This window comes from Apis cerana, linkage group LG15 (assembly GCF_029169275.1).
Source record: "Apis cerana isolate GH-2021 linkage group LG15, AcerK_1.0, whole genome shotgun sequence".
NCBI classification, from domain to species: Eukaryota; Metazoa; Arthropoda; class Insecta; order Hymenoptera; family Apidae; genus Apis; species Apis cerana.
Genome location: NC_083866.1, coordinates 5961274 through 5985618, shown reverse-complemented (window position 1 = coordinate 5985618; position 24345 = coordinate 5961274). Strand labels below are relative to the sequence as shown.

General features: G+C 22.7%; 6 protein-coding genes across 9 annotated transcripts; 2 read left to right on the top strand and 4 right to left on the bottom strand.

The window, feature by feature from the left end:
- Nucleotides 1-290: 290 nt before the first annotated feature.
- Nucleotides 291-11056, top strand: LOC107996330 (glycerol-3-phosphate acyltransferase 1, mitochondrial). 4 transcript variants are annotated; one of them, XM_017054321.3, is made up of 14 exons: nt 301-435; nt 2868-3238; nt 5927-6045; nt 6141-6319; nt 7621-7776; nt 7859-8253; nt 8354-8777; nt 8878-9046; nt 9122-9306; nt 9387-9573; nt 9635-9858; nt 9927-10037; nt 10109-10301; nt 10383-11056. In XM_017054321.3, exons 2-14 carry the CDS (start codon nt 3141-3143, stop codon nt 10568-10570), a joined length of 2628 nt encoding a protein of 875 aa, XP_016909810.1. In that variant the 5' UTR covers nt 301-435; nt 2868-3140; the 3' UTR covers nt 10571-11056. The 4 variants fall into 4 exon arrangements, with proteins under 4 accessions (XP_016909811.1, XP_016909810.1, XP_061941749.1 ...); XM_062085765.1 differs by lacking the exon at nt 301-435 and adding an exon at nt 1482-1614; XM_017054320.3 differs by lacking the exon at nt 301-435 and adding an exon at nt 1889-2138.
- Nucleotides 11057-11111: 55 nt separating this feature from the next.
- Nucleotides 11112-13417, bottom strand: LOC107996332 (tektin-3-like). Its single transcript, XM_017054323.3, has 9 exons — nt 13278-13417; nt 13036-13190; nt 12675-12926; nt 12365-12597; nt 12180-12289; nt 11972-12120; nt 11693-11915; nt 11481-11635; nt 11112-11411 (listed from the first exon to the last, which is right to left on the bottom strand). The coding sequence occupies exons 1-9, from the start codon at nt 13323-13325 to the stop codon at nt 11201-11203; spliced, it is 1536 nt and encodes a 511-aa protein (XP_016909812.1). The 5' UTR covers nt 13326-13417; the 3' UTR covers nt 11112-11200.
- Nucleotides 13418-13483: 66 nt separating this feature from the next.
- Nucleotides 13484-15333, top strand: LOC107996261 (V-type proton ATPase subunit S1). Its single transcript, XM_017054224.3, has 3 exons — nt 13484-13854; nt 13942-14289; nt 14370-15333. Exons 1-3 carry the CDS (start codon nt 13582-13584, stop codon nt 14916-14918), a joined length of 1170 nt encoding a protein of 389 aa, XP_016909713.1. The 5' UTR covers nt 13484-13581; the 3' UTR covers nt 14919-15333.
- A 633-nt stretch (nt 15334-15966) lies between these two features.
- LOC107996324 (heparanase) lies at nt 15967-19060 on the bottom strand. Its single transcript, XM_017054314.3, has 7 exons — nt 19005-19060; nt 18616-18701; nt 18043-18359; nt 17208-17454; nt 16770-17129; nt 16239-16677; nt 15967-16165 (listed from the first exon to the last, which is right to left on the bottom strand). The coding sequence occupies exons 2-7, from the start codon at nt 18680-18682 to the stop codon at nt 16003-16005; spliced, it is 1593 nt and encodes a 530-aa protein (XP_016909803.2). The 5' UTR covers nt 18683-18701; nt 19005-19060; the 3' UTR covers nt 15967-16002.
- LOC114577322 (uncharacterized) lies at nt 19004-19740 on the bottom strand. Its single transcript, XM_062085768.1, has 3 exons — nt 19576-19740; nt 19297-19519; nt 19004-19164 (listed from the first exon to the last, which is right to left on the bottom strand). Exons 1-3 carry the CDS (start codon nt 19738-19740, stop codon nt 19013-19015), a joined length of 540 nt encoding a protein of 179 aa, XP_061941752.1. The 3' UTR covers nt 19004-19012.
- Nucleotides 19741-20199: 459 nt separating this feature from the next.
- LOC107996323 (bromodomain-containing protein 8) lies at nt 20200-24312 on the bottom strand. Its single transcript, XM_017054313.3, has 3 exons — nt 24064-24312; nt 20685-23644; nt 20200-20621 (listed from the first exon to the last, which is right to left on the bottom strand). The coding sequence occupies exons 1-3, from the start codon at nt 24080-24082 to the stop codon at nt 20445-20447; spliced, it is 3156 nt and encodes a 1051-aa protein (XP_016909802.1). The 5' UTR covers nt 24083-24312; the 3' UTR covers nt 20200-20444.
- Between the last annotated feature and the right edge of the window lie 33 nt (nt 24313-24345).

Sequence of the window (24345 nt, the reverse complement as noted above, 5' to 3'; positions counted from 1 at the left end):
AAATAATTTATACAATAAATAAATAAATAAAATAAATTTAAATAAATGGATAATTTTATCTATCTTTAAATAATTTATTTAATTTATAATTTGTTGAATAATTTATATTTTAATATTTTATTATAATATGTTTAATTTCAAATGCACATGTGGTTATAAGCATAACAGAAATATAGTACGTTTTAAATCTAGATATTTTATCGAAAACTTTAAATTAAATTGTTTTTTTGTAATAAATTTTTAAATATATTTAGTATATTTTTAAATATAATGATTTCATCAAATACAATTTAAAGAATATATTAAAAAATATAAAAATATCATAATTCGTTATGATATTGGATATATAAAATTGTCTTCAATATTTTAATTAACTTAATGTTTTGTGTTGTGCAAGGATTTTGTATAAGGATTTTCTTCAAATATCTATATTGAGTAAGTTATCATTTATTAAGTTATCACTTATAAATAAGTTTATATATAAACTTAAAATATTTTATAAATTAAGGTTATGTTTCATAAGTATATTTTAAAATTATAATATAAAATAATTAAACTACATTATTGAATGAAATCTGAATTTCTTATTAACTTAATATAATATTTTTCTAATACAATAAAATAAAATATTAACAATTTTTTATCAAATCTTTAATGTTTTTAATGTTTCATTATTCCATTAATACAAAATATCCCGTTTTTATTTCATTTTAAATATTTCGAAACATTTTAATGTTTTTTGATTTTTTTAATTTGAAAAATATTCCAGTTAAAAATAAAGAAATATAATTTTTCTATTATATATTAATATATTGATATCCTAACATTCATAATATTTTTCCAAATGTTTCATATCTTTCAAAATACTTCTTTGAGGTTATAAATACTTATGAAATATTGAGTATATTTTGTTAAATATTTATAAAAAATATTTTTTTTTATACATAATAATGAAAATACATAATATATTATAATATATAAATAATAATGATAATGATAAAAAAATGACAAACAAGAAATTGCAAAAATAATAAACATTTATAATACTTATGATAAAAGATTAATAATAATCATTAGATTAATAATAATTGAAAAAATTATATTAAATCAAATCAAAAAAATTATCAATGTTTCATGTTTGCCATTTTTAATCTGAGAAAGTAACGCATATAAAAAAAGAAAGTATATAATCTCGCATGAAATCATTCTTTCGTAAATATTTGAACAATGAAACTTCTTGAATATACAGATAGAGAATCTTAATGTACTATTCCAAATTGATGTACAATGAAGACCGACATAAAACGTTAATAGCTTTCAATAGGATTAATTTACGAGTTGCATGGAACTAAACTGGACATCAGGTCATACCGATTTTGTAACTTAAGATGTTATTTGGTATAAAGTGCGGTGTATAGATTTATTATTTGTGTGTTATTATTTTTTTAATTAAATATTTAATGTTAATTTAAATATATAATTGTTAAACTTTATAAATTCAAATTATTGTTATTGCAATAGATAAGTGTGTATTGAAACATAAGTAAATTTATAGAACATATTTCTTTTATGAGTATGAAGAAACTTAAGTGTAACTTTAAGTATAAACTATAAGTATAAACAATATTTTAATTATTTTTTAATTTGAGCAATAAAATTACCCCGAAATTCTATTGGCTTATTCAGAGTAACGCCACACTTATTCTGACCATCATGCATTATGTGTAAAACAGCTTTGTGAAAAACTGATACGTATATGATTACATAACTATTTCCAAATATTAATCTTATCATTTTTAAATTAATATTGATAAATAATCATGTAGTAGCAAAAAGAAAAGTGACACTGCCAAACTGATTATTTGCGTTCGTGTGGATGTTTACGACATATACCACGTGGTTCTTGGTGACTGAGATGTAGTTGTAATTCGACTTTTGTGGCGGCCACATCGATGTTCGAATAAAATTGAAAGTAGTCCTTTATTTCTTATTTTTAATAAGAAATTTTTTTTTGTGAAAACTAACATTCCATAATTTGAAGCAATCTTTGTTATATAAAGAATAGGATTATATTTTTCTTCATAAAATTCGAATTTTCATTATTAAAGTTACTGAAACTCATCATTGGAATTATTGAGGTATTTCTTTTTAAAAAGTAATTGTATTTATTTTCCATAAAATTTTGTTTTAAGTTAAATTACTTATAAAAAAAGAATAAAATTAAAATACATTGACAGAATGAAAATATCGAAATAAATTACATTTCACGAATTATTGCATCTAGATTTCTACCCATTTTCTACGCCATTATTACGCCACTATTTTTTAAACTTGTTAATGGAATAATCGTCAATATTAAAATAACCAATATGCGTGTATTATTGTACCGAATATTAATATCTCAATAATATTTATTATTTCTATTCTTATATTCCAATTTTTGAATCATTTATTCAATTAGATAAAAATTTCAAAATTGGATTAGATTTAAATCAGCATTATTGTAATTACAATGATTAAGATCAATATAATAAAATATATTTTTGCATTTGTAAATATAAGAGAAAAAAACAAAATCATGTGAAAAAAATTGCAGTGTTACTTTTTGATTATGACATTTGAAGTTATTTACAAAAAGATAAATGCTGTCGGATAATCTAAAAACTTGTGCACGCATTTAATGTTTGAATTTTATCTAAAAAATACATTCTGTTACATCAAATATCAAAGTATATTGCATTAGCTAACCGAGTCAGTGAACTGCCTTCGATGAATATTCTGCGTGATTACTTAACGTATTGCAATAGAAAGTCGGCGTTTGTCGCGATCAAAGTATAGTCTTTTGTACATTGCTTTTATTTTCAAAGGTTTGATAAAAAGTTTTAATCAACGGATTGTGACAAAGTGTATGAGTACAACAACGCCAGAATAATAATCATCGATCAGATCTATGGATCTCGACGAAGTGATCATTGGTTGTTTTCTCACGGTAATTGACGCGTTGGATCAAAGTTTACACGATCGTCAATATTCGTGATCAAACGAAGGAGATAAGTGATGATTAAAACCATGAAAACGAGCAGTTGATCTCCTACGTCTTGCGGATGAAACGAGAGCTCTAGTTTTGTTTTCTTCTTTCTATGAAAAAGAGCGTCGCGACTATCCTCAACACGGAAATGGGTGGTCTTGTTGAAATTTTCTTTTTCTTCGGAGTCCTCTACTATTTTTTCAACTTCAGGTAATGTATTTACCCCAAGTTCTGACATGAAACTGTTTTATTTTGCGGATTTTTTTTTCGCCATTCTATACAAGATACAAATTTAATAATCAAATAATCAAAAAATAATTGAAACATCGATCATTAATTGTAATAATTCAACTACAATAAGATTAATAATATACAAGAATTTTTGTATATATATAATAACAGTGCAATTAAAAGATTTTCATCATATTTTTTTACTTTATGTGTATTCGATATATTTTTAGATTATTTTATATTTATAACTATTTATATAATTATTTTATAAATATTTTATAACGTTTATTTAATAACATTTTGTAATTTTTAAAATTATTTATTTTAAAATAATTATACTTTCAATATAATAATACTATGATATAGTTAACTATGATATATATGAAAAATTGTTAAAACAATTTAATGAAAAATCTTTTTTTATAAAAAAAAATTTTGAATGATAAGCATTCGTTTATATTAACAATGTTTATTATTTTTAATTAATTATATATTCAATTAATTTTGCATTTAATTTATTATATTATTTTTATTTATGACCAAACAAAAAAATATTGTTAATATTTATAAATATTAAAATCGTCTTTCAAATTTAAATCTGTATTAAATTGTGAGTAAGAATATACCAAATATTAAATAATATGTATATTATACTAATTATTAACTATAATTTATAATATATTAATTAATATAAATACTGAAAATAATAATTTTTTTAAAAATATAGAATAAGTTTGATATCATAATGTGTAAGACATTCATCATGTTCGTAAAAAGAAGTATAAGCATTGCAAATTTGCGTAATATATTATATACAATATACACATATATATGTATGTATGTATTAGAATATAAGATAAATTTTAATCAAAAATGCTTTCATGGCAATAAAATGTTATACAAGGTTTCAACCCTGATAACTTTATTAATCAAAGTTTTCATAATGATATATCGTATGACCATAAAGACTAAAGAACACATATCAGTTAAGCTAATTTTTTTTTATATGTGATATATTTATCTTTAATCTTTTTTTTTAATATTTGTTATAAACTTTGGTATTTATGTAATTCGGAATCAGGATTGCAAAATATACATTGTTTTCACTTAAATTTTTGATTTGTACATCGATGAAATTATCAATTAGTTTCATAAGAAAAGCGGGAATATAAGAAAAAAGAGAAATATATAATTGAGTTAATATTAATTATTTATTGATATTATTAGAGAAAAACAAGTTTTTATGGCATTATGAATTTGTTCGGATTTTTTTTGTTTTATGATGCATTTTCTTATACTAACTAATATCAAATTAATTAATTATTTATTGATACCAAGGAAAATCAAGTTTTTATGACATTGAAAATTACGATTTACTTGGATTTCTTGCTTTATGATACATTTTCTTATCGATTTAAACTTTAATAAATGTTTTCTATATATATATATGATTTAATTCACTAAAAATATTAAAAACACGATAAAACATGTTCATTGAATCGATGTTATTTAACATATGCAATTATTGAATTCATTTCTTTTTTAATATATATTTTTATATACGTATATATAAAACCGATATACAACATTATAAAAATAAACATGTACTACAACAAATTTATAATTTATGACTAATATGAAATATAATATTTCAATATTGATTTATATAACTGATATTCAATATGTTCAATACGTTATATATACAATTTCAGATTAAATGGCTACATATTCCTTTCCTTAAATACTATAGATTTAATTATTTTATGAAATTGTCTTAATATCCAATGTTATGCATGATAAATTCCGTGTTGTACTGTGTTTATTATAATTTATGTATATATCTATATATATCTTTGAAATTTTTAGGAAGTAAACATGAAAAATAATTTCAATATAGATATAATTCAATATTATTTCAATATATCTTTTAATATATTATAATCATTAATTATAACAATAAAAAATATGTAAATTATAAAATCAAAATTTAAAGATTTAATGTGCAAAATTATTTAAAATTATTATACTGCATAATTATTTAAAAGAGAATTATAATGTATTCTAAAATTTTAAAATAATCGTTATTGCATGTTTCAATAAAATTTTTTATATGTTAAAGACTTTTGATTTGCGTCAATAATAATTCGATACTATTAATTAACTAATCGATTTTCGACACGTGTTTATAATTTTCTGTTTTTTGATACGTTCAGAAATTTTTATTATGATAAAGTATATTTTTATTTATTTATCACAAATTAATTTATCACATATAAAAGTATTCGTATCAAAAAAGGCTTCATCTGCTCGTTGTGATTGCATTCAACTGTATCGACCCGTTAAAAACGTTGGAGATGGAACATAAATATACGATTGCATTCAAAGGCAAAATCCGTGAAATTATATTTGAATTATATTTCATTACATTTAACTCATCTTTGAAATGCATGAGATATCAGACTTATCAAAAATAATCAGACTTAAAAATAAGAATATTTCTATTTTGATTTCATTCAGTAATACATAATATAATGTTGTATAAAATAATTTTTTCATTTAAAAAAAAAAAAAGATTAATATCGATCAATATTTGATCAATTTTTTTTTTTTAAATTTTACATTTCTATAGTTTTTAAAAATTATTTTTAAATTACAATTACAATACAGAGCTTCCAGTATGGTTGATATACTCTCAACACGTTTGCAAGAAGTATATGCAAAATGGGAAAGTAGAACAGAGGTAATTCGAAATACAGAATCGAATACAACTCGATTTTCAATAAGGGGTAAGATTTTCATTTAGGAAGTAGATAAATAATAATAGAAGTAACAATAATAGAATAAGTAAAAAAAATATTTTAATCAAATATTTATTTTTTAGAACTTCGACGAACAGGTCAACAATTTTATAAAAAAAAAATACAAGACAGAGAACAAGCAAAAAAAGTTCGAGAAAATTCTTTATTTAAAATCAAAGAGACAGAACCATTAGTTCCTGTTGTTAAAGAAAAATCTCCGTTTCTAAACTATTGCTGTAATAATTGTACTCCATCATCTAGAGTAAGTTTTATATGAGAAAGATCATATTATTTTCTAAGAAAGATATTCGATATACTGCTTAAATCTATTATATACTATTTTGTATTATATAAAATCTCCAGTAGAAATATAAAATGATCTTAATGATGAAATTAATTTTTAAAATGTACATCAGAGAAAAAATATTATTTGAAAAATAATGATTGATATTAAAAAATTTATATCTTAGATAAATAGCATCGTTCGTATTGACGTATGCTTACGCTCTTGCAACATTAAAATATATTTAGCTTGTGGCCTGGTAACTAAGCTACGTGCAAATTGCGAACATTGTCATTTGATATATATATATGTTTCTTTTTTTATGTAAAATATTATTGATACTATTGATATAGTTAACTATATAGTTTAAAATCATTTAAAATAAATTTTTTTCGGTAATGGTAATTTGATATATGTACAATAAATAAAATTATGTAAAGCTTTTATACAAAACGAACGGATGAAGATACAATTATAAATCTTTTCTTACCTAATGAATACGATATCTTTCATCGTATATATAATTATATATACATATACGTCTAGTTTATTAGATTATATGCTTGATAAGTAAAATATAATTAATATCTATATATGTAATAATATTTTACATATGTAAAAATTTAAATACGTAATTTACTTAAATATATTTAATTTTTTTGCTAAATATATATATTTTAATTTTTATGCCAAATATTGTATATCCTTCGATATAATAGTATAATAGAAAGAAAAATATAGAAGAAAATATGTTGATGTATTGTTATCGAATAATTATAACGATTAATAAAGATCATGTATTTCCGATAATAAAAATCCATTTCTTTTACAATAATTAAATATAAATGAGTTATTTTGTTACATTGATGATCTATTAATAAGTGATTGTAGAAAATTGGATATAAAATTTATTTTTATTAATAATGAATTCTACAAATATATAATTATAATAAATATAAATAATTAATTAAAAATATAAAATATTGGAAAAATATGATCTCAAGATGATTTTCAAGATGATTACATATTATTGTAATATTACTATTATTTTAAAAAAATCATGTAATAAATAATTATAATATTTAATCTTTCTTAATATTTCAAAAGATCAAATTAGCAATAATTCAATGAAAAAATATTAATTTATATAGACTTCTATTAATTTCTTATCTATTTTTATATATATATATATATATATATATATATATATATATATATATAAGCTTTTTTGTTATTATTTTTGTTACTATTTGTTTCTCATTTAATTTTATTTCTTCTAGAATTCATTGGTAAATAATATTAGCAAACAACATACTCCTTTTGGTTTAAATATATTAATAATTAATCCAGGCTTATCACTATTCTCCAAAGTATTTGATTGTTTTTCACATGTATATAATCTTAAAACATTTAATTATCCAAGAGTGACTGAAACAGTAAGTTGCAAATTTAAAAATATTTACAAAAATAAAAATTGGATTAATTAAAAATTTCATATATAATTTTTTTTTTTTACAGGTTTTAAGAGATGAAAAATTAAAGGAAGCAATCAAATTGACTGCTTGGGAAACAGTCAATAATGAGGGTTGTAGTGAAAAAGTTGCTTTGGCAAAAGGAAAAGCTAAAGCTAAAGCTATATTACTTCAAATGCAAAACAAAACAAGTAATTTTTTACTTAAAATAGCCACATGGATTGTTTATAAAGTGTTTCCATATTTTATACAATCTACTGTAGTATTGCCATCTCAAATAGAAATGTTAAAAAAAGCAAGTGAGACTGGTCTCCCTTTAATATTATTGCCTTTACATCGTAGTCACTTGGATTATGTTATATTGAGCTTTATTCTTGTAACAAATAACATTAAAAATCCATTGATTGCAGCTGGTGAAAATTTACAAATTCAATTGTTTGGGTATGTCATAAATATATAAATATAAATTATTAAATTTTATTAGATATTAATATTTTATATTAATTATAATTTTTTTAATTATATTTTTTATCTCAAATAGGTGGCTCTTACGAGGTTTAGGCGCATTTTATATAAAACGTCGAATTGATTCTATTTTAGGCCGTAAAGATATTCTTTATCGTGCTATTCTTCACACGTACATAATAGAAAGTTTAAAGGCGGGTCATAATTTAGAATTTTTTATAGAAGGTGGACGAACTAGAACTGGTAAACCATGTATGCCAAAAGGCGGCATTTTGAGTGTCGTTCTTGATGCATATATGCATGGAACTATTGAAGATGCACTCATTGTACCTGTTTCAATTAATTATGAACGTATTGTTGATGGAAATTTTATCAGGGAACAGTTAGGTCAACCAAAAAATGTAGAAACATTTATATCTACAATTAAAGCTATGTGGTCAACTTTAATAGGAAATTATGGGATTAATCAAGTTGATTTCTGTCAGCCATTTTCACTTAGAGTATGATGATATTTTATATTTAATTTATACATAATATTACATTTACATATAATATTCTACATTTTCTTAATTATATGTCTTTATTCTTATTTATGAAAAGGAAATGTTAACATCTCTTCAAAACCAACCACAATTGACTGAAAGAAAAACATTTCCTATTGAAAAATGTTTAAAATCTACAGTATCTAGCTCATCATTGTATGGTACAGACGTAGTTGCGGAAGAATATCGTCAATTAGTTGACAGTATTGCGAAACACATTGTATATGGTAAAAATATATTAATAATTTTAAGAATATTGATTTATTTGTTTTATATTAATGTATAATATTTTTTTATATTAGATTGCACTAGCTCAATGCCAATAATGTCAACTAATATTGTTGCATTTTTACTTTTAAATAAATTTCGAAATGGTTGTACTTTAGATGAATTAATTGAAGCATTTGATATAATTATTCAGGAGCTAGAAAAACGTAATAAAAATATTATGTTTTATGGAGAAACTATGAATATCATAGATCATGCAGTTAGTAAAATAATTAAATTATAAATATTATATTAAAAAAATATATTATTTAAAAAAATATATAAAATTTATTTTTTTAGTTGAACATCTTAGGTCCCAATTTAGTAGAATTACAAAATCAAGAAATTACAGAAGCAGTTGATGGTCAACTAATTAAGTCAAATTTTATTACCGTAATCCGTCCTGTATCGATTCTTCCAAATGTAATCGAATTATCTTATTATAGTAATACAGTGTTAACATGTTTTGTTATGGATAGTATAGTAGGTAAGAAAATACATTGTTTTATATTTTATTCAATCTAATAATCTAATTATTATATTTTCAGTGACAGCTTTATATGCTGAATTGCAATCACAGATAAATGATCCTGTACATATTACTCAAAATAATATTACAGTATCTCAAGATGTTCTGATTGAAAAATCACTTAAACTTTGTAATATTCTTAAATACGAATTTATCTTTTGCAAACCATGTCAAGAATTGGAACGCATTATTATAGAAACTATAATGAATCTCTCACATACAGATCTCATTACTTTACAAGAGGTATCATATACTTGATATGATATATTTATTTCATTATTTAAAATTTATTTATATAAATTATTTGATAGGAATCTTATTTACAAGAAGAACTTTGGAGTAAAAGATATGCAAAAACTTTTGATGATAGTTCGGATGAAGAATATTGTAATAAAAATAAAACTAAAAATATTCAATATAAAGTAAGTAATTTTTTAGTTTAAATATATTTTTTAATAATGAGATAGTAATGTATTTTAATTGTTTTTTACAGTTGAATTTAATACCAGATCATACAAATCGTATGGAATTTCTTCATGTATCATTACAACCTTTAATTGATACTTATACTTTTAGTGCTTTTATTCTTAGGAAATTAGTAGGGCGATCATTATCCGAAAGAGATTTAATTCATGAAATTATTCGTGAATTAAAAACGAATTTTAGTCGTGGTATAATAAAATATGGTAAATAATGATAAATAATTATATTTATATAAAATATATTAGATTATAAATTAATGTATTATCAATTATATTTTAAAATAGGTGAAAGCTTATGTGTGGATCCAATAAAGAATGCTTTGAAATTATTTGAAAAATGGAATGTTTTGGAATGTCATCCAGAAGAGAATATTAAAATTTTTTACTTAAAAGACGAATATAATACAGACTCAGCGGTAATGAAAATTTATGATAATATATCAATTTTCAAATGGATCAAAAAAGAAAAGTAAACAAATTTTTTTAAATAAATTTCTAATAATGTATTATTTTTTATATAAAAAGACAAGTTGTTTAAAAAGCTTGTACATAATGATATACAAATATCAGATAATATGTAATTCTTAGTACATTTAAATTTAAAAATTTATTGTTCTGCGTGTAGATATTTTGTGAATAGTTCTAAGTACATAGCATTGTACATAGCATTAAGTCTTATAAATATTTTAGTTATTATTATATTATTAGTTATATGTAAAAATTCCATATCAAGTGATTAATGTGATATTACTAAATCATCAAAAATTATTAAAAATTAATTAATTATTTCATTAATAAAGCTAATCTTATGTATTGGATTAGCACTAATGAATTCTTTTGTTAATATTAAAAGAAAAAGAGATATTATAATATAATATATACTTAAAAATGTAAAACTATTTTTATTACATTTTCACAAAATAATAAGATGATTAAATAAATAATTGTTTTGTATAAAATAGTTCTTTTTTTATATACAATATTACAAAAAAAATAATAAACAAAACAAATATGTGAATGCTGTATTTTTTAAATGTATCTTTTATTAAAAAGAATTAAAATTAAAAATGTGTTACGTATTTACGTATATACTTATATATATTTCAAAACTTTATAACTGACGCAATCGGGTAACTTCTTCGCATTCCCATACATTTTTCTCTGTCAATAAATAATGCATCAACCTTAGATTTTAAATCGGTTTCTAAGTTAGATCTAGTGCGTAAAAGTTGTTGATGTTGTGCTTCGAATCTTTGTAATTTTAAATTCATATCATGTATCGTCGAATTTATCGTTTCTACTTCCTCAATCATTCTGTATAAAATAAAAATGTAATATTTAAAAGTATTATTATTAAATTTTAGATAAATTCCTCAAATATACCTAAGTTGAGCATAATCTTTACACAATTCTGCAGCTGGTCGATGTGTTCTGCTTTCTAAACGAGTATGTGCCACTTTAAGAGCAGAACTTTTATCTGTGATGGCTTTTTGTATTAATTGCAAATTCTTTTCAACCTCAAATATTTCTTGTTGAATCTATAGTTAATACATTAATTAAAAAACAAATTTATGAATAAAGACAATTTGAATTACTTTATGTAAATGTATTTGTAATTTTTCTTTTGCTTCAAGCATTTCTGCAGCTCTTCTAGCTAACGCATTATTTGTATTTCCCCACGCTTCCCACATTTCATGTCCAACTGCATTTATTGCGATTTCTATATCGCTTCGTAATTGATTGGATTTTTCTCGTTCTGTTTGTGATTTTTTTACTAGATTATTGGAAGCTTCAATCCACGATTCAGCTTCTGTAACACTTAAGATTTATTAATGTAAATTATGATAACAAATGATTTTTTAACATGAACTTACCTGGGATCATATTTTTCAATACCACCATAATATTTTAATCCACGACTGAAATTATTCATTTGATGACATGTAATATCAATTCCAAGTGCAGTTTCTTTATTTTTTATATCAATTTCTAATTGATTTTGTACTGCTCTACCATTAGTAAGCTGAATATACAATAAAGTGATTATAATAATTAATATAAAATTATAATTCGGTATCTTACCTGGTTGTTACATTTATCTGTAAAATGTTCTAATTTATTTTCGCAATTTCTAACTACTTCCACTTCTTTTAAAAGAGCATGTTCAGCTTGATCGTGTACCAAATCAGAATCTATATACATTTTATGTTATATAAAATAGAATAAACATGTAAGTTTTTAATTTATATTAAATAAATGTATCAAACCTGTTCTAGCTTCACGATAGTATAAACATTCCTGCGCAATATGTAATTGACCTTCTAAACTTTGTATTGTTATTTGTAAATTTCGACGACATTCTTGCATCTTTGCATTTTCTATTATTAATCTTTCCAATTCTGAAGCCATTTCATTTCTCCAGAATGTAGTATCCGTAATTCTTTCTCCTAATTTACGACCGGTTTCAATTTGACCTTTTTGTACTTTTTCGTCGGTTTCTCTAAAATTGTATTAATTTTTCTATAATATATTGTTAATATTGACAATATATTATATCAAAGATAATAATAGTTTTACCGCATTATTCGAACGGTATCCTGTCGTAAATTTTCCGAAAAATTTCTATTGCTATCTGATTCATTATAAAGCCTTAACTGATTTTGTACCCATTCGTATGGACCATATCTTGTAAAAAGTGCAGTTCGTGCTGCATGAGCAGGATTTCTATCAAAACCTGTTACCAAATTTGGAAATCGTAACGGTTCCGTAGCCATTCCTTTTGGCATATAACAAGTATTAGCGAGTAAATTTGTTATAGGTTGTGCAGGTCTAAAATAACGATTAAAGAAAATAATAATAATTTGTAATATAAATAATTAAAACTTAAAGAAACTTTTTACTTAAAGAAAAAAAGCTCTTTTATTTAAAAAATTCTTACAAAGGAGATGCTTCTATCATTTCATATCCTAAAGTAGGACGCCATGGATGTGGTTTTGGAGTTTTATAGAATTCTCCAACTCTAATTGGAATTGGTGGGCCAGCAATTTGTTCCATGCATGGTAGTACTCCTACGGTACTCCATGGTTGTAGTTGCTAATTATTAAATAATTGATAATATTAAGAGAGTAATATTATTATTATCATCATTATTTGAATTCATTATTTAAATTCATAACAAACCGAATACATAACAGTTTCTCCTTTTGTTCCAATTTTATTATTATCCATGGTATCTTAATTTGAGTTAAAAAATTATAATATTTACGAAAATTTTATTTCTACGAAATAATTTTTTCACTCAGTTTAATAAACAATTTCATAGAATAAATTGATTTAATTTAAAATGAAGGTGTATTTGAAATCCGGAAACAATGTTATCACGTGACGTTTGTCATATGATTCTAATCAGGTGGTGTTACCTTCTGTTCGTTCACAGTCGATCAGTACTTGTCTAGTTTGCACAATTCTGTTTAACTAAAACATCATGACACGATTTTGTAATATTTGTTATTTCGTTTTTATATTAATCGTTGCATTTCAAATTTTATCTTCACATGCTGATAATGCAGTCCCTGTATTGCTATGGGGTGGATCTATTAATTCTGATTTAGCACAGACAGGTGCAGTGAATCCCTTTTTAAAGACTACTAGTGAAGAATTTGATCTTTTTCTACATAAGAAATTAGAAAATTCACCTCCCGTTCTTCTGTATATAAAAGATAATTTATGTATCGAAGATTTAGTAAAACATAAACAGGTTATTATAATATATTTAAATAATTATTTGATTTGAATTCATTTGCTTTTCTATTTAAATATTAATATAATTTTTTAAACTTTTTAGCATCTTCAAAAAGTTATTACTTCAAAAAGTTATTTTCCTGCTGTTGAGAAAGCAATGAATACTGTTGAAAATTTACCTTTTTATAATCAAACCTATAATGATTATATGGATTCAGTATCTGATGGGCAATTATTGATTGTTCCAATTAATAACTTAGATATTATTCCTGAAACATATAAAACAATAAGAGATTCCAGTCCTAATTTGATAGCTATACTCACAGGAAAAGCATGTAATTATAGAAGTTCTGAAAGAGTAAAGAGAGACATTACAAATAATAGAGATAAACATTTTATTGTTTCATCACATAGAGTGTTATTATATTCTAGTCAACCATTATTATTAAAGGTAATTTCAATCATTATTTCAAGCATTTTATTTTATAATTCATTTAATATATTTTTATGAATAATTTTTATTTTCAATAGCTTGAAAACAATAAAGATGAAATAGAACTTTTTAATTTCACATCATATAAAGATGAACCAGGTACAAAAAAATCTTCATCTAATTTAATTCTGACCTTTAATGGAACTACGGATCAACATGAACTTGTTTTTATGTTTGAAGTTAAAACTGCAGGCTATTTTACATTAAAAACAGTTCAATATACATATTATATAAATTCAAAACTTTCAAACCAACAAAATTTAATAACAAATACAGATATTGTTTTTCCATTTAATTTTTCTTATCATTGTTCACAAAATATTATATTTAAAAATGATACTATTAGATTACGCATTACAGATTTACAAGTACAACTTATTCCAGAAAATAAAAATAATACAAGAACTTTTAATGATGCATATGATTGTGTTGGTTTTACTTCGATTCCAATTTGGACAGGAATATTTGTTACTGCTATATTAGCTTTAATTATGATTTGGGCACTTACTATGATTATAGATATTCGTACAATGGATAGATTTGATGATCCTAAAGGAAAAACAATTACTATTTCATCTCAAGAATAATATAAAAGTCAAATTATTAAAAATATTATGTACATATATATCTTAATATTTCATAATTCAATAAATTGTCAAATTTTTAGTTTCATATTAATATATATATATATATACATATATATATAATATATATATTAAGATTGATTAAAACTATTAATGCCATCAATTTTTCAAATAAATTTAATTGTAATAAATGATTTTACCTGATAATAATAATTTATTATTTAATGATTATAAAATTAATCATTCCACTCACCACAATTTTATTATTTTCAGTATTTGTATAATTATTATATCAATGTATTATATTAATGTAATTTTATAAAATTATTATATAAAATTATATAAAAAAATGTTGATTTCTATTAATATATTATAATGTCTACTAATAAATAACTTAATAAATATACTCTATATATAATGTTATGATTAATAATCATTTATAAACATCAAAAAATTAAAAAAAAATTTCTTTATATTATATATTATATGTTGATTTTAATGAGATATATATACAAATAATATATATCTCATAATTATTTATATTTATAAAAATACATGTAATGTATATGTAGACAATATCTTATAAAAATTATTTATATTCTTTTAATTTAATAAAAATGATTAAGTTTTATGTTCTTTTAATTTTTCTTTAGTTATTGATACAATACAATTTACAACAAAAATATTTTATAATTTAAGTAATTTATAACTTCGAATTAATTCAAATAACAAGTAAAACTTTAGTTTTATAATATCTATAGTTATATTAGTTATATTATATATCGTCGTATATTTTACACAAAGTAAATTAATTAATTTAATACCAAAAAGAAAAAAAACAAAATTGATTATATTTAAATTTTGTATTTCATTTATATTTATTATATTATATTAATTATATTATTTAATTATTGTTATATCAATTATTATTTGTTCGTTCTATTATTATTTGGATATAATAAGAAAAATTATTTATTATAATATTTATCTATTTGTAATATTGTTATATAGTATCTATAAATTTTTTTATATAGAAAATATACAATATATATAAAATTTCATCAAATTTATTATTATCATTATATATTTATGTATGACATGCTGGAACATATGCGCCATGTATTACAATGAATATCATGGAATAAGATGGTAAAGTAATTAATTGTGTGGATTCTAATATTATAGGTTGAAATAATGGCAAACTGCCATTAGATTGCAATTTCAATACTTTTCCATTTATTTTTATATCTCTGAAAACAAATAGAGTAAAAAAAATTAAATTTAAATTAAAATTAAATTAATTTTCTTATAATTATTACATACCTTGATTGTAAATTATTAGAAGTGAGTGCATACAAAAAAACCTTAGAATTTTTATGAAATATAGGAATTCCTTGAATAGTAACATTAACAGAATATTTATACAAATTAATTCCATATATTGTGATTGCTACAATTTTATCAATCCATGATTTCTCAGGAGTGCAATGTGCATAAAGTCGTAAATAATCAAAAGATGTTGATGATAATTCTAATACTTTTTCTGAAACAAATTGTTTATAAATTACACTAACCCACCAATCTGGATTTGGTATAAGATCAGGTCCAATCATAGCATAATTTCCACCAAACAATGATTGTCTAATAACAGTATTTAATCCTGTACTGGCACTGTATCCTAATTTATCAAGCCATAGAAATCCAGCCACAAATCTATTTGACAATTCTGGAGCACCTCCACCATAAGCTGTACTTGTTTCTGCTATAAAAAATTTATTTGTTAAAATTTATTTAATAAATTTTATTTTATTAGTATAATTTTAAGAAAGCTAATAATATTATATAATGACATACATAACCACATAGGAATAATTTTTCCTGATGATTGAATTGCTTCTTGCATAGATTTAATTTGTTTTGGCAAATAATTAAAATTTGAAATATTTATAAAATCAATTAATTGAGCTTCTTTTCCATTAAAATAATACTGATGCCAAGTGACATAGTTTATACTATTTTTATCATTTTTTAAAAATGTTTTTGCATAATGTTCTCCCATATGATTTGTATCTCCTACATGATTTACTTCTGGACCCACAAGAAGACTTTTACTATATCCTATTTCATTTAATAATTGCCTTAATTGATGATAATCATATGCAAGTTGAATTGCAGTAATATTTATATTAAATACATGATGGAAAGAATTTGGTTCTAGAAATTTTATCATTATTAATCAATCTATTTAAAAGATAAATATGAAATATATAAAAAATAAAATTGTAAAGTTACCATTTCCTAGTTGCCAATCTATTTTCATATTTTTATTTTTGGCAAATGAAATTATATTTTTAGCATTAATATCATCCCAAGAGCCATTAATATTTCTAATTAATACATTTAAATCAAATATCATTCGTAATTTTGATTTTATTGAAAAATTATATAAATTTTCAAAATCTTTTTCATTAATTGTAAAATTAGTTATATCTTGCCCATCCACTGGATTAATTACTTTTTCAGAAATTATCCTTATTGTCTATATAGCATAATTTATATAAATTTATATAAATATATATAATAACATCTTTTATTATCTCTATTATTCATTTTAGTTTCAGTTATCCGCGATATCTTTAGAAACTATCTTTGTAAATATGACTGTCTTATTATACATAAATAGGGTATCCCAAAAATATCCGTTAATTGCAGATTCTTAAGGTAATTTTAAGCAACATTTTTCTTTATAAAAAGAACTTTCATTATAGTTTTTTAATGAGTTATTAATAAAAAAATTTTTATTAAAAAAACATTATAAATAAAAAAATATTGATCAATCATGGAACGCAATAGATTAAACTGTGACGGTAATGTTGAATATATATGGCCGACTGAAAACAAACAAATTCAAATAATATTGCTTGAATTTATTTAATTAATTAGTTTATACACTTTGTAATTGGCTAATATTTTTATTAATAATTTGTTAATAATAAAGTTATAATTTGCAAAAATGTTGCTTAAATTTATTTTAATTAATCTATGAATCTTCAATTAATTAGTATCATATATTTTTGAAACATTCTCTACATGTATAAATTTATCTTTAATATAATAATGAACTTACCTGATTAAAATATAAACAATCAGCAGATGTACCTCCTATTCGAATATAAGCTGGTGCAAGATATTGAACTAAATTTATAAATTTATTATTTTTAATTGGAAGATTTTTTATATCACGAAGTAAAGATGTATCAAGACCAAATGATAAAAATTTGTTTGATACTGTATGTAAAAGTGAACGTTTTGACTTTAAGTAAAATACATAAGTGTTATTTTTTGGATTTATTGTATTATCAATATTCCATAGTGATAATATTATAAATATCATGCAGAAACTCAAAAAAATAAGCCCAATAAAAGCTGGATGTAGTGTTGATTCTGAAATTTAAAAAAATTTAAAAAAGATATAAAAATATATTTCATTGTAGTAATAAATAAATTAGATATATTTGAAATTCAAATTTTAAATATTCAAATATTTAATATTACTATAATATTGTATGTTATATTAAGATATAATTACACATTTATATGATATATTTATATTTTAATATTTTAACAATATTTATTGTTAAATTAAAATAAAAATTATATAAAAAATATTTTCAATTAATATATAATTTAAGTCACTTACGAGTTCGAATTTCACCAACTTTTTCATATTGATTTTTACCATAATCATTGGTTATAAAGTAGCTCATAATTTGTGCAATTTCTTGTCTGTATATTTGAAAATAATTTTATTAAATTGTATTAAATATTATAATAATTTATTCAAAGCAACTATAATAATAATAAAAGCATTTTATTTATATTTAGTCAAGTATTTTTTAATAAAGCGCTTTAATTGATTGATTTCATTTATACTTCATTTAAATTTTAAAAATAATAAGATGATAAATATATACTGCAATTTAAATTAATATTCAATATTTTAAGAAAAAATTTCTGTTATTAAATTATTTTTTTAGCAATGTTAAATAATCTTTTGACAAAATGTTTTATTCATGAAAAATGAGATACCTTTGGATTTATTTCCGATTAATATTTTTATTTTTTGTACAAATAGTTTTACCATTATTTAAATAAGAAGTTCCTTTTTTTCGTGCATATTTCTTCTTTGTTTTACTATAACCGATTTGTTCTATATTGAATTGTTTCGTAAATTGTTCTCGTCTAAAAACTATAATAATTATATTAAAATATAGATATAGAATTTATTTCTTATATACTATGTTTATTTTAAATATACTATTTTTATTATATACAAAATAAAAAATACATAATATAATTTATAATAATTTATAAAAAATACCTCCAGGTGAAATTCGTTCAGATAATGAATCTAAACTAGAACTTGATGATTGAAAAAGTAAAGACCGACTTCTGTGTACTGCAATACGATTACGATAAGATAAACTACGCCGACGTTTCTGTTTCTCGTTTAATTGCTGCTTTGATTCTGAACTACTTAATTCATCTTCAGCCCAGAATGGTCGATCAGTGTCATCGGATATTGGTGGTGTTGGTGTGGGTGACTTAAATATAAGATCATATAAATAAAAATGTATTATTTTTAATAATAATAACTTACAATTCCTTGAGAAATTCCAAATATAAAGTATTGTTTATTTCTATCTTCTAATTGATTTAATATTCCAACAGATACTGTAGTACAAGATGATTGATTTTCATAACCTTCATCATCGTCAGAAGTTTGTATTATTTTTCGTGTATCACCGCTGGCATAATAGCCCATTATAAAGTTTCTTTAAATTTTAACAAGTTATACGACTATAAAGTTTAAATTTCTTACATATGTTTTATTATACTAATGATTTATTTGTATTTTGTATCTAAAATTTAAATGTTTACAAAAGTGGAATAAATGGCAGGCTTTTTTTTTTATTATGGTAGAACAAATTACATTATTCTATAAGCTATAATTTAAATTATTTATTTAGTAAATTTTTTTGTTATTTAATATTTTTAAAAAATTATATTTATAAAATGCTTTTATTGCATCTTTTTTAAAATAAAAAAAATTTTTTTAATACCATATTACAAATAATTTTTTTTTCATTATATATATAGTATGTAATTATAATAATAATGTGTTAAAAGAAAATAAATATGATTTTAATTTTTTTGTAATTTTTATAATTATTAATATAAAATCTATTTTTTCATTTTTTACTGTCATGTGAAAGTAATGAGATAGAATTTTAAGTCACTATATTTCTTATTATATATAACATAAATATTTAATATAAATGTCTATCCAACATTATCCCTCAATGTTAACAGATATATCCTTTCTTTTGTCAACAAAGCTCTTGAGAATTTTAATGTATATCAAATTATATACACGCGCACGCGCGCACACGCACGCGCGCGCACACACACGCGCGCACACACACACACACACACATTCTTGTATATACCTATAAACAAGAAAATGTCTTAATCATTTTCTGATTTTCTACGTTTTTTAGAACGCGGACTATCTGTATCATGTGGACTTGGAGTAATGTGACTTCGTTTTCTTTTTATGCTACTTTCATTAGCTTCATTACTACTACTTGCTGCAGTTCTTGTTTCTCTTCTAAGTGTTCCTTCTCCTGTAACTTGCACCAATATCTACACAAAATTAAGTGATGTATAAGATTTCTTAAAAATGATAATTAACATTTATATTTTTACCTGCATATGCTGTAGACATTCTTCCTGCATTGAAACTGCCATTTTATAAATAAATGTATCATGTTTATTATACATAATGGCATTTTGAAACATCAACATAACATCACGTTGAAAATGCATTGTAGATCTAATTGTGCCATTGTCTATATTTTTTTTAATAGTAGATAAATCCATAGGTCTAAAAATAACTGAATGATATCCTGGTGCTTGATCTTCTGTAATAGGTCTCAAAAAAACAGATGCATATTTATGGGTAGCAAGTCGATTATAAACCAACATGACTGCTTTTTTCCATGCTCTATAATCTGCACCTTCTCCAGTACCTTCAGTTTCAGGTTCACTATCAATAGAAGCATTTTGTTTTTTTGAATATGTTTTCATAGCACGACCTCCACTTAACTTGCTTAATGATGATTCTTCTTCATCCAACTCAACAGTATCTTCTCCAGCACTTATTATAGATTCTGATTCTTTTTTTACATTTTGTTCAATATCTATATTTTTTTTCTCTTCTTTTTCTTCTTTTATTTGAACTTCTTTTTTCACTTCTAATATTAATGAATTTTCTAATTGAATTTTTGTTTCTTCTTCTATTTTTGAATCTTCATATGTATTTTCTTCTTTTTTAATAATAGAAGTATCAGTATTATTAGGATCTACAGATTCTATTTTTAAACTTATATTTTCAGGAGACACCAACTGAGTAGAATCTTCTACAATTGCTGTTTCCTCTATTTCTTCTTCTTTTATTTCTATATCTTGTAAAATAGAACTTGTTGTATCTTCTGAAGAATCTTTTGTATCTTCTTTTTTAAATTCATCTGTATAAATTTCTAAAGCTTCTTCTGTCTGTTCTTGAGATTTTTCTGGTGATTCTTCACTTACTTCAATAATAGTTTTTTCTTTTATTACAATTATAGGTTCTTCTTTGAATGATTCAATAGATTCTGTACTTTCAATTGTATTTTCTATAATCTGTTCTTCTGTTATTTTCTTTTTATCATCTGAACTACTTTCATCATCTTCTAAAATTAAACTAATATCTTGTGATTTTTCTGTATCCTCTGTACTAGGAAGATCATTTGTTACTTCAGATGAAACACTAACAACTTCTGCTGATGGAACATCTTGCTGTTCACCAGTAATTTTAGCAAGATGCATTTCTAATTGATCCAATTCCATGTTATTTTTATTTTCTAATTCATTAGAAGATACTCTTTGTAATTTATTAGTAGAACATTCTTTAATTTCTGGTACAACTACTTCAGTTTCTTCTTCTTCCTCAGCTTCATCTTCTGCTATTTCATCCATTAACTCTTTTGTAGCTATTTTTGAGTCATTTTCTTCAGTTTCTATATTTGAAGTAGAATCCATTTCAGTATCAAATTCATCAACTATTTGTTTCTCTTCTAATGGAGTGTCTTTACTGTTTTCACTGTCTTGAGTATTTAATTCAGGAACAAGTTCTTCTTTTAATGCTATTCTTTCAAAACATGTACTTTCTTCAGATTTTATTTCTTCTGATGTATTTGTTATGGTTTCAGATATTTCAGCCACAATAACTTTGGGTTCTTGTGGTTCTATAGCAACTGTTCCTATAATTTCTGCAATATTTGATGTGCTAGAATCAATTTCTTCAATAGCCATTTCACTTTCTGGTGAATTAGAAAGTGATACAGTTTCATCTACATCTCTAGGTTCTGGACGTTCTGTTACTATTGGTACTTCTTGAATTTGAGGTACAGTAAGAGTATTAATAGTTGATGTAGCTGTATCTAAAGCTTGTGGACTACCAGTAATTTCTTCTTTTATTAATTCTTCTATATCTCCAATAATTTCATTAATTTCATCTTTGTCCATTACATCTGCCATTATATCTTTACGTATTACATCATCTATATGATCTATAATCTGTACCATACTTTCTGTTGATGTGATATTTGGAGTTGTTATTAAAGATTGAGGTACAGATGTTTCATTTTGTACTGTTACTTGATGTACAGATTGAGATTGACAATTATGAATTTCAGTTACATTTTGTTGAGATATAATAGTTGGTGTTGACTGTAAATTAGGTAAAGGACCTCTTTGTGTATTAGCTGGCATTTCTAATAACATAGATAAAGTAGGTGCACCAACTGATGGTCTTTCTGGTGGTACATTTGAAATCGCAGATGTAACTAATTGATGCAATTGGGGAGATACATTTTGTGTTAATTGAGAATTTGGTACTTTAGGGCTAGAACCAAGTAGACTTGTAATTGTAGGAGAACTTATTTGTCCTGTAGTAGTTGATGTTTGAATTTGTGTTGTTGGACTTGGTGATTTTAATAGACTTGTTAACAATGGTGATCTTCCTCCTCTAGCTTTCTTTTCATCTTCCTCTACATTTTCTATTGTTTCTTGAATTTCTACTATATTTTCACTAGATTTACGTTGACTTATATTGGATACTGTTTGTGGTGAATTTAATTCTTGCTTTTGTTGACGTTTTGCTAACCATGCAGAATGTGCTCTTGCTTTTTGTTCTTGTTCTCGTTCTTCTTGTTCAATTGCAAGCCACATTTTGTTTAATTTATCATCTGTTATTGACCCAGATCTTAACATATTTATTTCAGTTTTAAGTTGTTGATATTCTTCTCTTTGAAAAGCTAACATTTGTCCTAATTCAGTTATCCTTTCTTGTGTTAATCTTCTTACTATTGATTCACCTGTTGTTTCTCCACTTTCTCTTTTTTTTCTTTTAGGTGTATCTGCATTTTCTAATAAATATGCATATTGAATCGCACAAGATTTTTGAGAAAACCAATCAGATGGTCTTGATGTTTCTTTTTCAACAACTGCTTTTAATGATCTTGATACACTCATCCAGTTTTGATCTCCTGATTTCAATACACTTGAAGCCAAATATAACTGTTCACGTGTAGTCCAATTATCATATGATCTTTTCAATTTTAATCCTGCAAATAAATATATATTATAATGTATAATAAATATAAATTACATTGAATTTTGTATAATTTTATTAACTTTTATAATTTATAATTTTTATAATTTTATAGTTTTATATAATTAATTAATATTATATCTTTTAATACTATACTAAAATAAGTATTTATAATATTAATATTTTGAAGTATTAATATATTGTTTATATTATATGTCAAAAGTAAGATTTTCTACATAAATATATAAAAATAAATAAATAAATAAATAACAAAATGTTACAAAACTTAATATTATAATAAAATTTTATATTTAATTTATTATATTATTAATATATTATTATTTAAATCATTTAATTTAAGCTATATATTAATATTTAATAATTCTATTAACCTGAAAATCATGAATTGTAATAAATAAATAATAAACTTACTGTCTTGTACTGATGTCATTGTTTCAAATAAAAATTATATCTTTTCTTTTAATATAAACACGTATAAGTATTAAAAATTTAAAACAAATCAAGCGCTAATAATTACTTCGTTTAGAATTTTCTGTTTGGTTTATACATGTATTCCGTTTATTTCGTTGAAACATGGAATGTATGGACAGCTGATTTTAAACTTGAATTCGAGGAATATGAGAAACAGAGGTGTAATGGCGGATGCAAAGTAAGCTGTCAAAGTATGGTGCATTATATTTTTGCTTTGATTCA